Source organism: Epinephelus fuscoguttatus, linkage group LG19 (genome assembly GCF_011397635.1).
Source record: "Epinephelus fuscoguttatus linkage group LG19, E.fuscoguttatus.final_Chr_v1".
Classification (NCBI taxonomy): Eukaryota; Metazoa; Chordata; class Actinopteri; order Perciformes; family Serranidae; genus Epinephelus; species Epinephelus fuscoguttatus.
The window spans coordinates 9,345,273-9,362,236 of record NC_064770.1 but is presented as its reverse complement, the minus strand read 5'-3'; the positions used below and the strand labels follow the sequence as shown (position 1 = coordinate 9,362,236).

At 39.4% G+C, this 16,964-nt stretch overlaps 1 protein-coding gene across 3 annotated transcripts; it reads left to right on the top strand.

The window, feature by feature from the left end:
* Positions 1-179: 179 nt before the first annotated feature.
* On the top strand, positions 180-16,843 carry flr (fleer). Of its 3 annotated transcripts, XM_049561484.1 has the most exons (20): positions 180-358; positions 819-884; positions 1,838-2,047; positions 2,655-2,711; positions 2,902-3,037; positions 3,401-3,505; positions 3,717-3,845; positions 5,467-5,516; positions 6,060-6,212; positions 9,005-9,070; positions 9,260-9,313; positions 10,141-10,206; positions 10,561-10,637; positions 11,252-11,459; positions 11,673-11,720; positions 12,015-12,086; positions 12,649-12,752; positions 13,603-13,681; positions 14,393-14,522; positions 16,077-16,843. In XM_049561484.1, the coding sequence occupies exons 1-20, from the start codon at positions 311-313 to the stop codon at positions 16,211-16,213; spliced, it is 1,995 nt and encodes a 664-aa protein (XP_049417441.1). In that variant the 5' UTR covers positions 180-310; the 3' UTR covers positions 16,214-16,843. The 3 variants fall into 3 exon arrangements, with proteins under 3 accessions (XP_049417441.1, XP_049417442.1, XP_049417443.1); XM_049561485.1 differs by lacking the exon at positions 11,673-11,720; XM_049561486.1 differs by lacking the exons at positions 14,393-14,522; positions 16,077-16,843 and adding an exon at positions 13,796-14,365.
* Positions 16,844-16,964: the final 121 nt, after the last annotated feature.

The following is a 16,964-nucleotide window of genomic DNA, read 5'->3' as shown; positions in this document are numbered from 1 at the left end:
CTTGTGAAAATAATTTATATACATGACATTTAACGGAAAACGTGGATTTTACATAAAGTTACAGTGTGTGGCAGTGCTCAACAGTTAAATAAAGGTTTGGGAGGGAAAAAATGGAAGGTTGGAGGGCGGGATTGGTTTTCAAACACGTCTGTCAAATGTACTACTTCCGGTCTGTCCGGTTGCTTAGTAACAACTCCTATGCGCTCCATCCGTCCACCAAACAGAAGCTAGCCAGGTGGTTTATTTCAGATTTTGGAAACGCATCACGTTACAAGTGATTTTTTGTCGTTAAAACTACTCGTGTGAAGCCATGACAACTATAAAAGACGGAGAGTACACGTCTACAATCTACAAACTGGTGAGAATATTGTCCTTTTGGTTGAGGTTAGCCTCTTATCTTACTGGTCAGCTAGCGTCGTTAGCTCTCCAGTCAAAAGTCGTTCAATTTAGTGTTTATTAGTTTAGTTTATTGAGAAGCACGCACTCGATATATAAAACCCTCGGAATTGCGATTGACTGCGTGTAAATTCAGCCTACATTTGATACAACAAATACGAAATATACATTAAAAGTTAAACTTTTGCTGTATTATTGTACGTTATCGATACTGCGTCACAAAAGAATCTCTTAACTGTAGTTCAGCGTAACGTTATGAAATGGTGAGCTAAAGTTAACGTTAGACTCCACATAACGTCATTTTAAACAGATTGTATCAGCAGCAGTTTCCCTGCAAGATTAACTTACGCCAATGTGAACAATAGTTATTGGGAATGCTGTATTAACTGTCATCATATCACAGTTCATTTTCTGTCTTTTAGATTAAAGACGGCCAGTATGTGGAGGCAATTCATATCCTGAACGGCCAACTTCAAAAACACACGAAGGTAAGTGTTTGAAACTGTGTGAAACATGTATAACGGTAGGATATGCCTTTCAGGATGTCTGCAGGTCTTTTATAAGTCTGTTATTACAAATATTGAGCCTATAATGTAACTGAATTAACATTACCTTAAATCGAGACAATTACTTAATCGACAGAAAATTAAGCTTCAAATATTTTTGATGATCAATCAGTTGTTTAAATCACTTTTCAAAGCAAATCCCCAAATTCACTGGCAGTTTTACAGATGCAAGGATTTGCTGATTTGTCTGCTTTATTTCATTGCAAATAAAGCAAAAATGAGTAATATATTAATTGATCAATAAAAAATGTTGTTTACTATTTAAATATCTATTAGAGTAATTTTTAAGCAAAAATGCCAAATATTTACTTGTACTAGCTTTTTTATTGACATAACAAGTAATCAATCAATTGAGAAAATAATTGACAGATTCATCGATAATGAAAATGATTGTGGGGCTTTGGTACCATAGGATGGACAAACCAAGACACTTAAAGATATTGCAGTGGGCCTCAAGAAAATTGTGACTTGTGTATTTTCTCACATATAATAGACAAAGCAATTTATTAAACAAAGAACTTATTGCCAAATGAATCAATAATAAAAATCATCTTATTTGTAGCCCTAATGGCAATGATGTGATTTAGTCTTTAATGTAAAATCTATTGCATGATTTAAAAAAATACAGGTTATGCTCATTTATATAAATCGATTATTTATGATTTATACTTATTTTATAAAAAAAAAACTTTTTTTTTAAAAGTACATTTTATGCTGTAATACTTGACAGACATTCCATTTAATATTTTATTGTTGTTGTAGATGCTTTGTGAAAGGCTCAGATGGTGTGTTTTTGTTTATCCACACAGCCTCATGTTACAAACACTACAGACAACTGTCAGTTTAGCTCACTCTGTCTGTTAATTGTGTCACAGTCCAGGGCAGCGCTGTCTCTGCTGGGTTACTGCTACTATCACATCCAGGACTTCACCAACTCTGCAGAGTGCTATGAGCAGCTCACCCAGCTGCATCCAGAGGTGGAGGAGTACAAGGTGTACTATGCCCAGTCGCTTTACAAAGCTGGTGCTTATCCTGAGGCGCTGAAGGCTTCCTTCGTGCTCGACAACCCCAGCAGTCACATCAAGGTACAGCGCGTACACACTGCCAGGCTCAAAAAAGCAGGATGAGGTGAAAACCTTGTATTGCCAAAAGGCCAACTTTTCAGCAGCTCCACTAAGACTCACTGCATTGTTTTCTATTTGGGGTGAGGTGTTTAATCACTGCTTCCTGTTTGGATTTAACAACAACTCCACCTTATTTACATTGGAATTTTTCACTCTGTTCCCTCCATCTGTTACATTTACATGGGCTTCATCACTGGGAGCTGTTGTTCAACAGGAGTGCTCTAACAAATGCTTATGGGCCACAAATGCACAACTAATGAAATAAACAAAAATGTGTATAGCTCATCAACAGGGAACACATTGTTTCACCAGAAAGCCAAAATAATGCTGCCTTCAAATTGAATTCAAGTTCATGGTATTGATATGAGAGATCAAGTAGGAACATCATGTAATTCCCACAGAGTATGTGTGAATTTATTGTGGAAAAACAGGTTCCAGCTGATGAAAATGAATTATGGATGCCTGGATCAGAGTCTGTAGTTCATGCTATTGCGTAATTATTTGCCCCAAAGTCAAACCAGCATTTTACCTTTACCTTTGGTTTATCCCCTCTCTCTCTCTGGCACAGATGGTGAAGCTTCAAGCCTGTATCAAATATTGCGAGGAAGATTACTCTGCTGCCAAGGTGACAAGCTCTCTAGCATTATCTGTTAATGCATACAAATTATACAGTTTCCATTCAGTGCGGTGGCAGTTTGAATCATTATTATCTGCAGCCAAATATGCACATCCATTAATTTTCTACCAACTGCACTAACTCTGTGTACGTGTGTGTGTGTGTGTGTGTGTGTGTGTGTGTGTGTGTGTGTGTGCAGTCACTGCTGGAGCAGCTGCCCCAGGAAGACCCAGACTACGTCTACAATATGGGCTGTTTGCTTTACCAAGACGGCAAGTATGAGGAGGCCTGCAAGAAGCTTATGTCTGCCATGCAAGTGCTGGGATATGTGCCAGGTAGTTATCAAAGACACACACATGAATACACCTTCAGTGGCTGTTGCTACACGATACTGCACATTTTTCTGTATGTTGACATGACCTTTAACAGAGAAAAAGAGCTGACGTGTCACATCACCCAACAAAGGTCACTAGACTGATCACAAGATAAAATGCTTTGGGATCTCATTAAGTTGAAGTGCCAGTGATTGATTGATCATGACCTCATATGCTCGCTTTGCGGTCGTTAATCAGAGCATCACGAATTTTAAGAAAAAATTTCGTAGGCTATCAGATCAACATTTGGTCAAAAATCATCCTTATAGGCACCATTTAAGTTCATCTTGTCATCTCTGTCTTTCTGCCCCTCCTCTCTCTCAGCGTTGTCCTACAACATCGCCCTATGTTACTACAGCCTGAAGAACTATGCTCAGGCCCTCAAATACATTGGGGAGATCATCGAGCGAGGCATCAGAGAACATCCAGGTAAAACTAGTCACATTGGAACTGTAATTTTCTCATCTATGATAATTCAACAAACAGACTCACTCCTCGTTACAGGAGTTGGAGTGTCAGAGTGACATTTTTAATGTAATTTTTTAACAATGCACTTGTTCGATCTTTTTAAATTTTGACTTAAGTTAAATGAGTCTAGTTACATTATTTGATGACCTTACTTTGTGTTTCTGTGCACCAGAGCTGAGTGTCGGGATGACAACAGAGGGCATTGACGTCCACAGTGTGGGCAACACACTGGTGCTGCATCAGACAGCCCTGATTGAAGCCTTCAACCTCAAAGCTGCCATTGAATACCAGCTAAAGAACTGTATGAACCTCACTCACTGACTTTATAACTTAGCATGTGATATACATACAAGTAGAAGGTTGGAGGGAGAGATGAGAGTGCTTCATATTCACAAAATAACCTAGCTATAAAAAACAAAAAAAAAACACGCCAGTTAAAGTCATAACTTGGGGCATTCACAGAGAATTAATTCTTTGACTGCATCTCCATAAATAATACAACACAACAGTGATTTAACCTTCAGCCAGTCTACATATTTTTAATTGCCTTGTGACTTAAAGGTCTAGTGTGTAGGAATTTATTGGCAGAACTGAAACTTTGTGCCAAGCGTGTAGGAGAACTGCAGTGTCTGATGCAAAAACGTGAATAGCCTTGTCTAGAGCCAGTGTTTGATTTGTTCTTTCTGGGCTACTGTAGAGCAGCATGGTGGACTCTAGAAGAGGGCCCACTCTGTTTGTAGATATAATGGCTCATTCTAAGTTACAATAAGTTTTTGACCACTAGTAGCACCATAAAGCAGTGTTTTTACAAGCCAAGATGAGGAGGACTGCAACCTGGTACATACTGGTATAAACAAGAGCTGAAACAACTCCTCAAGAAACTTGAGTAGCTCGATCATTGAATATCATTTTTGAATCCATATCACTACGTAGAGCACACTGTGTTTCACATGTTGCAATGTAGACTAACGTTAAATGCAAATTAATAACGTTCAGCCTTCCTCTGGTCTGCCAGCGCCTAGAGCTTCCCTGCTCTTCCGCCAGTAAAAGTCTGCCCAGGGACCCCTGCCAGCAGATGAGCAGGGAGCTCAGGGCAGCACTGAGGGAAACACCATTCATCTGCACACACTGCGATGACACCAAGCTTGTTGAAAAGCGACAAAGTGTCTCTTTTAAGAATGTTAATACGCTGGCTAGATAGGCTTTCACAAATTGACTGCAGCATTTTGATTTCTCAAGCAAGCTTAGCCAACTTAGGGATACAGACACAGACAATAAAATACTACAGTCAATTTGTAACATCCTGAGCTTCATTCGTGTTATTATGATAATCACACAAACAAAAATGCACACACAAACACACACCTACCCTCCTCACAGTGATACATAAAGTACCCCAAAATGCAATCAGATGGTGTAAGTGGCAGTTGGAGCCTAATTATTGTATGCAGTTTAAACAATCGAAATGTTGATTCTTCTGAAAAGGAAACCAATTATTCATTCAAACAAAAGTATTTTGTATCCGATAACTCGATTAATTGATGGATTAATTAGTAAAATACTTGATTACTTAAATAATCTATAACTGCAGCCCTAGTGAAAACAATACAGGATTTTAGATTTTCATAAAAATGTGCTTTGCAGGTTTTATTGGTAAGGAAATGTTTTAAAAACATTTGTTAGGCCTCAGGAATCATACACACGGTGCACTGTGGTGGAAAACACTGAAACTTTTTTTTTTTTTTTTTTTTTTTGTTTAAAGGAAAACTCCACAGGGCACCTTTAAGTGTTGATTATTTGAGTTTCTTTGAATTAAGTTTACATAATTTGTTCATTGCCCAAAGACACGTGTAGGAGAAACACTGATATAGAATAAAGCTAACCACTTTCTTTTTTGTTTTGTTTTGTGTATTTCCTTGCAGTGAAAGGAGCTCAGGAGGCTTTGACAGACATGCCACCCAGATCAGAGGAGGTGTGTGTGTGTGTGTGTGTGTGTGTGTGTGTGCGTGCGTGCAGCTGGATTCTCTACACCCCTTGGTTAGGTGTGATTGTTCTGATATAATCTGAATTAGGGCTGCCTGGACCTGCCCTGCTAACAGCCTGGAGATAACAGAGATTAATAGAATATTAGGATAGAGACATAGGTGTGAAGGCTTACATGGAGGTGATTATGATAGTTTTATCGTCTTGAAACTGCTTCATTAAAATTAATGTGCAGATGGGGCACTGTCCTTGGTCCAGTGTGTAACTGCCACTGAGTCATGACACTTTTCAACCTGAGTTGAAAGTTGGAAATGTGTACAATTAGTGCCCCCTAGTGGAATGTAATACCTTCTAAAGTTGTCACAGTTTCTATGCTTCTAAACAGACTGCAGAATCATGTTTGAGGGTCATTCACTGAAAAATCCCAAATGTTTTCACCTAATAGTTTGTAAAGCGTACAAAGAGAATGCTTTTACAGAGGCATGAAACATAGTGTGTCATACTGTATGCTGTGATGTGCATGTTTTGGCAGGAGCTGGACCCAGTGACGCTCCACAACCAGGCTCTGGTGAACATGGACACAAAGCCATCAGAGGGTTTTGAGAAGCTGGCCTTCCTGCTGCAGCAGCCCTCCTTCCCCCCAGTCACATTTGGAAACCTGCTTCTGCTCTACTGCAAACACGAGGTACGCAACAGGGCGGCCTGCAGAAAGGTCCCACACTGAATCAACTGTGGCTTTAATTGTTCTAGAGAAAGGAATCGTTACCTGCTTAAGGACGGCTGGACTTAACAATTACAAAGAACTTTGACATCCAGCCTGTGGCAGTTTGACAAAAGTGTGTTTTTTTCCCCCAAAGTTTGTGACACAACTAATTCCACACTATATTTTGGGACTGAAAAACATCCACATTCACACAAAGTAACTTTATCTGTCAAATGGTCCATTACTGACCATGATCCAGCCAAACATCTCTGCTTTCAGGCCCCGTCTACACTTATACAGATATTTTTTAATATGGTGTTTTCCCCCTCCATTTTGAATAAGAATTCTGTCCACACAACCTTTGTTTTATTAAATATCTCAATCAACACTACAACTTAAATACGACTATAAAAGCTCATAGGTGTTAGTTGTCATCAGGGCCGCCCCTCCCGAAACGCAGAACACGCGCTGTGCGTAGGGCTTCATCTTCCATGGGGGGCCACATTTTGCGCGAGGGGACGCATATGCGCAATGGATGCGCACATGCGGTACCGTGAGGCGCGCGTAGAATCAGCTCGAGGAAGGAGAGAAGAGACCTGACCGCCCATGTGTCGCTGCAATGATTGACAGCACTCGACATCTGACCAATAAGAGACGTGCGCTGGCAGGCACTTGCAGAGCTGCAGCAGGTGAAGAGTTGTCGACATGTCGTCCAAAAGAGCCTCAGGAGTGTGTGCTGGGACGGGTGGGCAGGCGGGTTCGACGGAGGGGGAGACCCGAGCCTCGGGGGTATGTGCGGGGCCGGGAGGTCGGATGCTCCCAGAGAGGGGAGAGGGAGAAATATAGCTAAATAAGATGAAAATAGAAAAGAATGTCTCTGTATTTTATTTCTGTTTTCAGTGTTTAATTAAGGTGGGAGAGGCGGAGGGCTGAGGGAGATTGGACGCCTCCAGAGAGGGGAGAGGGAGAAATATAACAAAATAAGATTCAATAGGAAAAACCTGTCTCCCTCTTTTATTTTATTTTCAGTGTTTAATCAAGGGTGGGGGATTGAGGTGGTGGAAGTTACTTTCTTTTGATGAGTAATTGATGGCTATTTGTGACTCAGATTTATTTATTTATTTATTTCAGGTTGAATTTTTTATTTTATTTGACTCATACAGCCAAACTACTGTATCTACAATACATTTGTTATTGCCAGTAAAGGTTGTCAAGTTAAATGGCAAGTTGTTGTACGGTCATTTTGTACCTATGATACATTTGGGATGGGGGCCTCCAAATAAAATTTTGCTTAGCGCCCCAATTTGGTCAGGGGCAGCCCTGGTTGTCGTCCATGGTCTCTTCTTGTTGCAAAGGTAGTAAAGTGTACAGTCTACCTTGTCCAAAATACCTCTCATCTCTGTTGATTCCCCTTTGGATATATGGACAAAGGAGCTCATTCAAAGATACATATAATGCTCTTGACATGCAAAGTTTTCTTTCTCCTCATCAACAACAATCCCACTCTGGAAATTGTCCCACTATCTGCTGGTTTGACCACCCTGATCCAAAACTGTCATTTCTGGTTAACTTTAAGCCACAAACACTGAGGCAGACCAAATAACACTGGGTGTAGCAAACGCCTCTGTCTGTCCATGAAGTGGTGCAGCATTACTAGATGAAGATGTAAAGTAGTCATTAGACCAAGCAGTGCTAATAAAATGTAAACCAACTGGTAGACTGCCATTGTTTGTTGTAGTTTCTGGCACATGGTTGTTACAGGAAGCATCAATGGACATACACGAATTAAGGAGATTATGTCACTGTTACCCAAATGCTTTGTTTTAGATGTTTACATAGACACAGTAACCTGAGTTTTGAAAAATCTGCACCTTAGAAGGTGTTTCCAAAAAGTTGCGTTTTAGTGACTTAGAACTTTGTGCGTGACTGAGAGGCCAAAATGTAGAGGAAGTTATCCATTTTCAGAGATATCTGTATGTGTGTAGACAGGGCCTCTCTGTCAGTGAAAATGTTTTTATTCTGACTCCAGAGGAGTATAACACATAATTCATCAGATTCATCTAAAACACAGGATTAACACACTTTGAACTGTCCGGTCTGGAAATACAGATTTCTCCTGTCCTCCTGACTTTGTTTTTTGTGGTCTGATCGCTTCGTGTAATTCTCCTTTCAACGCAAGGCCGACTCACTTTGGACCGCAGCTCACTGAACACAAGACAGCCGTTATATACTGATGCATAAATAGCTTCCAACAGCTGCTGACATTCTTGTTAAGGACATGCAGAATTACAATACATCAATATGCAGTTCTACAGCAAAACAAACACCTGTTTGAAGAGAATGATTTGTTTGTGAATGTTTATTTTCCCTGAGTAAATTAAAAGTTTCCCTCTAAATAGTTTTGGCAGCTACATAAAGCCAACAACTGCGTATGATAACCTTGGTCATACTAGGCTTGTTATACTGAATGATATTAGATTGAACAGCTCTTCATGAAAGTTTCCATCCTGTGGAGCTGTCTTCATTATACAGAGAATTATTGTTCAAAAACATGACACCCCTCTGTTACACTAAGACGTGACTGTGTCAGCATTTTCCACCATACGGTACCAGTGAGAGTCCATGCAGGGAGTAGCAGTGTTTTGAAAAGGATTTGGCATCGTGGTGTGAGTCTTATTGGAAAGGGGTCCAAACACACAGAGAGGTGTGGGTCTTTCATTAAAATGGTATTAATGTCTCTGCTGGATCTTTCTCTCTTTCTCTCTCTCTGTCAGTACTTTGACCTGGCAGCTGATGTCCTGGCAGAGAACGCCCATCTCACCTACAAGTTCCTCTCGCCAGTAAGTTACTGGACTGATTCATATGTTTTTATTAACAATCACACCAGGTCCTAATTCACACTTCAGGAGCCCTATTTTGTGTGTCGTTTGCCTACACAAATATAAAAATGCAAAATGTCCCTTGACTAAATAATCATGACAGGTTTCTCATGGCAGGATCCATATTAATTGTGTGTTTGTCCTTTTCAGTACATGTATGAGTTTCTTGATGCCTTGTTGACCTGCCAGACAGCACCGGAGGAGGTATTGAAAAACATTTTATCATCAAAGCTGCAATGGATTAAATGACTGTGTGTAATGTATTAGTAGTTACAAACTCCCAGAGAAGTATCATCAACCCTGCATTTCTCCTCAGTGTTTTAGCATTTTTCAGCTCAATGGTTTGTTTTTTACACATTTACTGCATGATTGAGTCACAGAACTCTTTTACAGTAGTACTCCGCTGTTGTCAGGAAACGATCGTAAAGCTGGTTTAAACAGGCAAGGGTTTGCTCATAAATTCACCATAACAACTTTTATAAGGTGACAATATGTCACTTTTGTGTTAACAGCTTGTACAGTTGCCCCAAAATGGTTGGAACAGTTGGTGTATATACTGTAGCTAAGAGGATGTCCATTGGTCCCAGGGATAAATATTTTTAAAACTAACGAGCCAGTTTAAGTTGCATAAAACATTGCACTTTGGTGGTTCCTGAAAGCAGGGACTTGAATTGATTTGAATTTTGAAACGTGTGGACATCACACTTTCACACTTCAAGCGTTATCAGTTTCATTTGGTCAAACATGTTTAAACCACTTGGGATGAAATAAAAGTTTTGGAAGGAACCTGCAAAATGAGATTTGAAGTTTCTATGGGTCATTTTGAGTAAGCTGGTCAAAGTAACCAAATAATTACAGAGGAGCTTTAATTCTCAGGATGCAGGTACTTCATGTTTTTATTGCATTGTCTTTGTATCCAGCTTCTGACCCACTGACACTCAATGGATGTGCATAAAACTATCTGTGCTGACTTTGTAATTTTGATTATTTTTAAATTACTGAAATGAATTTACTATCTTTTTGTTTCACAGGCTTTTAGGAAGTTTGATGAGATGAACGCCAAACTGACAGAACAGTTACGAAAGCTGGCCAAGCAGGTTGTTTGCCTCTGCCTTCTTCTTTATCTTCTTTCTATATTTATTTTTTATTTGTTATGTATTGTACTGTAGGTATGTTTATTTTTATATCTATATCTATATTTAATTTGTAGATAATACATATTAGACATACAAACACCTGCTGATGTAGTTTTATCTGTCTGTTCATCCATTCCAGACAAATCATAATGAAACACTTTGCTGAGTTACAGCCATATTTTACAGTTAAAAGTTGGCCTTTCAGGGATTTTTCCCAATACGTTGTAACTTGTTATTATAAAGAAAGTATAGATTTTGATGTAAAGAAGCTCAGGGAGTTTTGGCTGACTGTTGTTTGTGTCCGTCTTCTCCAAGGTGCAGGAGGCCAGGTTGGCTCGAGACGATGAAGTGCAGAAGAAAGCTCTGCAGGACTACGACTTGATGCAGGAGAAGTGAGGGGACACACACACACACACACACACACACACATTTACACACACAGTGCTGAGATGTGGGAAGTAAGGTATTTTGAATGCATTCTAAACAGATGGAAAAATAGGAGTCTGATTGCTGATATCTTGCACCCATATTTGAACATTTTTAAATATTTTAACATGACACATGAGAAATTGCACAGCCTACTTATACGCCTTTAATACCTATAAATCATATATTTATGTAGATATCCAACCCTTAGTTCTTTCTTCTGCTCTAATTATTGTTATTTGACACTTGCCTTTTTAGCACAGCTGCCAGAGCATGCCACCCTGTATTTCACTGCACATGTTGTATAAGCCAGTGACATATGAAACCTTTGAATCTTGAATTATTCATATACCAATGTTCAGGCAATGCGAGAAGTAGCAATAACAAGAAGAATTGTGTTGTTTGGAGCTTAAAAAAGAAACCTTTGACATACCATTTAGATCACAGGACACCAATACTCTACATATATTATGCTTCACAATTTTAACCAAAGGTATCAGTCTAGTTAGTTAAATTACAGCAAAGAATTGTCTTGGAGAAATACAAAAGCATATTCATCATTTAATTGACCTGGTCGCAGGTACATTGTGGTCCTGATGGCTCAGGCCAAGATCTACTGGAACAGGGAGAACTTTCAGATGGTGGAGAAGATTTTCCGCAAGTCGGTGGAGGTCTGTAATGAGGATGACACATGGAAGCTGAACGTAGCCCACGTGCTCTTCATGCAGAACAAGTACAAGGAGGCCATCGGCTTCTACGAGCCCATCGTAAAGAAGCACTACGATAACGTGAGTGTTTCAAGATGGCTGGTCACAATCATGAAGAATATGAAGAAATATGTGGAGGGAGATTCACAGTTTAAGTGCAAGCTTCATTACTGAGAAAAATGCATTACCACTTTATTGTATTTTGAAGCAAATCTTCAAATACAGAGTTGTTAATCAGCACCACTGACAGTCTGAGGTCAGGCGTAAGTGTTTACAGTTTGCCTTTCTGTCCAGGTGGAGCAGTGTAACATTCAGGAGTGTCCCTGCAAGTGCAAACCCTCGGTAAAACTAGAGACCAAACAGCTCTGTATTGGTTCCTCTGCAGTGTCTTTACGTCTGTGCAAGTGTGCATGACATCTGTTTTGATGATTTTCTGCTGTTACTGCTTTTGTGTGGGGATTTTATATGACTTGTTTGTTTGCAGTGGTGCTCATGTCATTTAAAGGTTTAAAGGTTTTTAAAGGTCCGAGTGCTGGCTGGAAATATTCTGCAAAATGAGCCAAAGTGTGTGTGTGTGTGTGTGTGTGTGTGTGTGTGTGTGTGTGTGTGTGTGTGTGTGTGTGTGTGTCACTGTAGATCCTGAATGTGAGCGCTGTGGTCCTGGCCAACCTGTGTGTGTCCTACATCCTGACCAGCCAGAATGAGGAGGTACTGTGCAAAGAGTTGGCTCAGTGTTTTCAGTTGTTAAATAATCATATACAGTATGTGATAATATAATAAATGTATGCAAAAAGCATGGTAAATCATCAAATTTATTTTCACTGTCATGATATATTATACAGTATAATACCATTCTGCATAATGACTACTTTTAATTTTAAAACTTTAAATACATTTTACTAAAAGATTTTGTCCTTTAACTTAAGTTAAATTTTAAAATCAGGGCTCTTACCTGTAATGGAGTGTTAGTAAGGTGTGTTGTTACTTAATTCAATATAGGATCTGTATACGACTTTTCAGCACTGCTTTTACATGTGATACTTTACTGTAAGTATGTTCTGTATAATACTCATGTACTTTTGCTAATTTTGCTAAAGCAAATAAGTTAACTTTCATGTGTTGCCTGTAGATGTTTTTGCTTTGTGTGTTTGTATGGGGGGAACTTTTTTAGGGTTAATTAACATTTTTCTGCCTTGTGTCATTTTTTTTGTCACTTTTTTCTGAAGTACACGGTATGAATTTGTCTCTCCTCTGTTTCCTCCTTAAACAGGCTGAAGAGCTAATGAGAAAGATTGAGAAAGAGGAGGAGCAGATCTCCTACGACGACCCCGAAAAGAAGGTCTTCCACCTCTGCATTGTCAACCTGGTGATCGGGTGAGTTCTAGCTGTGGCTGCTGGAAAAACTGACTCAGGGCCTGCTTGTACTTTTTTAGTAGCAGAGAGTTTTGACTGAAGCTTTTTATAATCTGATTTTGCATCACTCTGTGCACCTCATTTTTTTCTGCTCCTGAAACCTCATGAATTTAGGACCACTTGTTCATATTATGTCTTATATGTTTTTAGTGTCCTGGCTTTCAAAACAAATTCTACCCCTGACACAATTAAGACTATCAACCTGTCCATCTATATATCTTTACTGTAAGCTTTAATGTAGAAAGTCATTTTAATAAATATATACAAAATATGTAATATAACCATGAACTGGTATTAAAATAATCCAGTATGTTTTTTTAAAACTGTGTGATACTTTGTTCTGAATGAGCAAAAAGCCAATCACATGACTGGGTTTGCTCACTGAAGGTGAAATGACACTAAGGTTAAATGTATACAAGCAGACTTATTGAAAGGGATTAAAAAACAAAAGGCACCTTACATTTAAAGAACCATCCAAATCTGTAATAAAATATTGTGACTCAAAGTTCACTTGCTAGCCTTTTCTGCAACTGTCAACCATATTCCACAGTCTTTTTCAGTAAATTCACCTTGCCTCAGTATCATCAACTGAGCTGAGTATGGTACTAAGTCAGGTCATGTGACACATAAGCAAGTTCTATTCGATGAATAAGAAGAAGGAAGTATTTAGAGTATATATTCACATATTCTGTATCTTTTCCAAACTCAAGAATTGATCTCCAGGCTCAACCATGCAGACAGAAAAAGGAAATAGATGTTGATTAAAATGATCTCTTATCACTGCTTTGTCTGAAGTTTTGTTTTCTTTCAGGACACTATACTGTGCCAAGGGGAACTACGACTTTGGCATCTCTCGTGTCATCAAGAGCCTGGAGCCTTACAATAAAAAGGTCAGCCATCTATTAGTTCTCTGGGTTTTCTGATAGTTTGTAGCAGTGCTTAAATGACAGGTTACATTCAAAGCATATTTAAATGGCAGCAGGCATCTTTTCACTGTTTCACAGGCTCAATGATGGACAGCGGATCATAAACAAAACTATGAGAGTATTTATTATTAAAATGTCACATTTGAAAGACAAGCATTAAGTTTTGAACCAAAAATATAAACCTGGGCCCTCCAGGACTCTCGCTGAGGGTCTTCTCTGAGGCTGAGCTGCTCTTTTTGGGACCTTTTGAGCTTATCCAGTTACAACACCAGACTCTGGCTGCAGCTGAGTCCACTAAGCTCCAGCTGAGAACACAAGCCGTCATCCTGAGTGTTTCCCCCTCTCATCCTCACAACAATCACCACCACACAGTCACATTCATGGTAAAAGCAGAGCTGAGTTCAGGAATTTGAAGCCTGGCAGCCACACAGTCACGCCAGCTTCTCCCAACCTAACTATCATGTCTGAACTCTGATTCCTTCAAACAGAATTAAGACGTCACTGTCACATACCATCCTGTAAAGTCGAATCATAACTACAACTAAAGCAAAACATTAGCAACACTTTTATTTACATTAATGATACTTACATTTAAAGTATTGTAATACATGTAAGCCAGAACTTGTACAACAGCAAGGAACATTAAAGACTGTGTGTGTCTGGATGTGTGTGTAGCTGGGGACGGACACATGGTTCTACGCCAAACGCTGTTTCCTCTCTCTGCTGGAGAACATGTCCAAACACATGGTCATGCTGAGGGACGCTGTGGTACAGGAGTGTATCCAGTTCCTGGAACACTGCGAGGGTGAGCAGCAGTCACACACACACACGCACACACACACACACCTGCAAAATGCTGGACTGCTGCAGTAACAGTAACGATATTATCTCCACCATCAGTACTTTGAGTAATGACATATAGATGTGCTGATTCCAAATACAACTTATTTCACTCATCAGTTTTTAAATTATTATCATTCTGTTTTTGAATGCATATTTTACAGCCCATGATCCCATGAGCTCCCCCTAGTGTCACCATCAGGTTATATTTGACCATTAACTAAATAGTTCAGCAACTGTAACTATTTCCAGCTAACTAGCTAACTTCCTATAGTAGTAACCATGCACACCTTCCAAGGCCATCAGCTTGCATATTATTTACCTTTTAAAGGATTCTCTTTTAAAACAAGTCAATTGGAAACCTAAAGTCAGATGGAGACAACCTTTTCATCCACTCTGAAGCTAATGTTCAATTAGCTAGCTAGCTACAGTTGATCAAATATAAGTGTAAGTGAAAATCTGCTTTTGCCTACTTCTGTCTGAAATCCAGGCCCCATTGTTTCAGAAATGACTCAGCATTTTGAGGCGTAAAGCTGACTGAATGTACTGAAATTTTGTCCATCCAAGGTATGTTGCTCAGATTTTCATGAAGTATGCATTAATTTCATCAATTTTACTCCTGCACCACCAGCAGGTCACAGTTTCCACCTCCATGCAATAAATGTAAAAATCTGGTCATCTGGTCAAATTCTGGTCAGATTTTTATTAAATTTGCAGAGACTTCTTTTATGACTTCTCATGCGCTAAGCTGAACTCAACAAGCTCACCAACGAGCTCCACTGTGCTGAAGCTGATTCAACATTCAGCATGTTGAACATGTTGAATCGTGCAAAAAAAGGTGACGGGGCTACGAGGGGCAACTGATGAGTGTGGCAGATGTTCACCCAAAGGCCAATCTTTGACTGATGGCTGATCGTTGGCTTGGTGTGTCAGGCTTTAAGAACCGCAGAATCCCCAGGAAACCTTTTTATAATGCAAGGTGTGACCAACATTTCAGCCTAGAGGCCTGCACAATTAGTTATGCAACCCAACCCAACCCGTCCATACAAGATCTGCAGCCCAAACTGAAACCACAAATCCTACAATAACCATGTGCTGTTCAAATTATTCGGTTAGGCAGCATGTTAAAAGTGATTATTTTGGGATATTTATACACCTGAAAATAAGATATTTTAAAATTAAAGTAATATAGTAGTAATAGTAATATTTTTTTCTAATTCTCATAATATTGAGCAACACATCTTTACAATTAACTAACACACCTGATTGATGCAGCTTTCATTATCCAAGTGGCACAGAAGACAGAGCTGACACACAAAGTCAGCAGACAGAGGATTAAAATGTATCTCATATTATTTTAATACATGTATCATCCGACGCACAAAAACCAAACACAAATCACCCTTTGCAAGTCAGGGTACCCACCCCAATGCAGGACTCTGTTTCCACCTTAAGTAGATGCTAGCAGACATTTATATGTTGTTTAGTTTGAGTCAACACTAATCTGTCTCACCTGTAGCGTACGGTAAGGAGGTTCCCGCCATCATCGAGCAGCCTCTGGAGGAGACCCGCATTCACATTGGCAAGAACACCGTCACCTATGAGGCTCGACTGCTCAAGGCGCTGTTCTACGAGGTCATTGGCTGGAACAAGTGACGTCATCACACAGGTGTCACTGTTAAGTGTGAGGTTTTTACCAGATCAGTAAAATCACTGATTATTCTCTGTGTCAATGTTTTTGACATATAGAATAATGGACTGGACTTGACTGGAATCAAGAGACACTGGGCACACATTAAGGCCTGCTGTGCACGCTTTAAATCTCTGGGAATCAAAACTATTTCCAGTTCTTGACTTTCTTTTGGGACTCACTCTGCCTTCCTCTGTCTCAACACACATACACACACACACACACACACACACACACACACACACACCCCAAGGGAAGCTTGTATGTTGATGTTGAGTTGAGCTGGGGCAGTTTTGGCAGAATGATGGCTCCAACAGATCTTACATAACCAGCTTGTGTTCTTTCTCATGTTATAAGGCCTCCTGCTCCGACAAAAGCTCCACTTGACAGACTCTTACAGCCAGTAATGTGATCAGAGATTATTTACATTAATAACTACTATTTATATACTGTTGTAGAGAATAACATTTGTTTACATAGAGCAGACTTTTTATTGGTTGTTTTTTCTTCTAACATGAAATACATGATAACATTCTGTATGTACAGTAAGTTCATCTACAGACATTCATAGTTCATGCATATATCCTCTTGGTCAGTGCTGGTTGTGCAGCTGCCTTCTGGCCCTCTCTTTTGGCTTTATATTTAGTCAATAAAATGTTTGTGAGAAGAAAAAACATAATTTAATTTAAAATAAAAATGTTATTTTTGGACAAAAAA

Excerpts from the sequence above, each read along its gene's own strand:
- flr (XM_049561484.1), top strand. The coding sequence starts at position 311 with ATGACAACTATAAAAGACGGAGAGTACACGTCTACAATCTACAAACTG. Across the intron at positions 3,038-3,400 it reads AGTGCTGGGATATGTGCCAG|CGTTGTCCTACAACATCGCC; the intron begins GTAGTTATCAAA and ends CCTCTCTCTCAG. Across the intron at positions 12,753-13,602 it reads ATTGTCAACCTGGTGATCGG|GACACTATACTGTGCCAAGG; the intron begins GTGAGTTCTAGC and ends GTTTTCTTTCAG.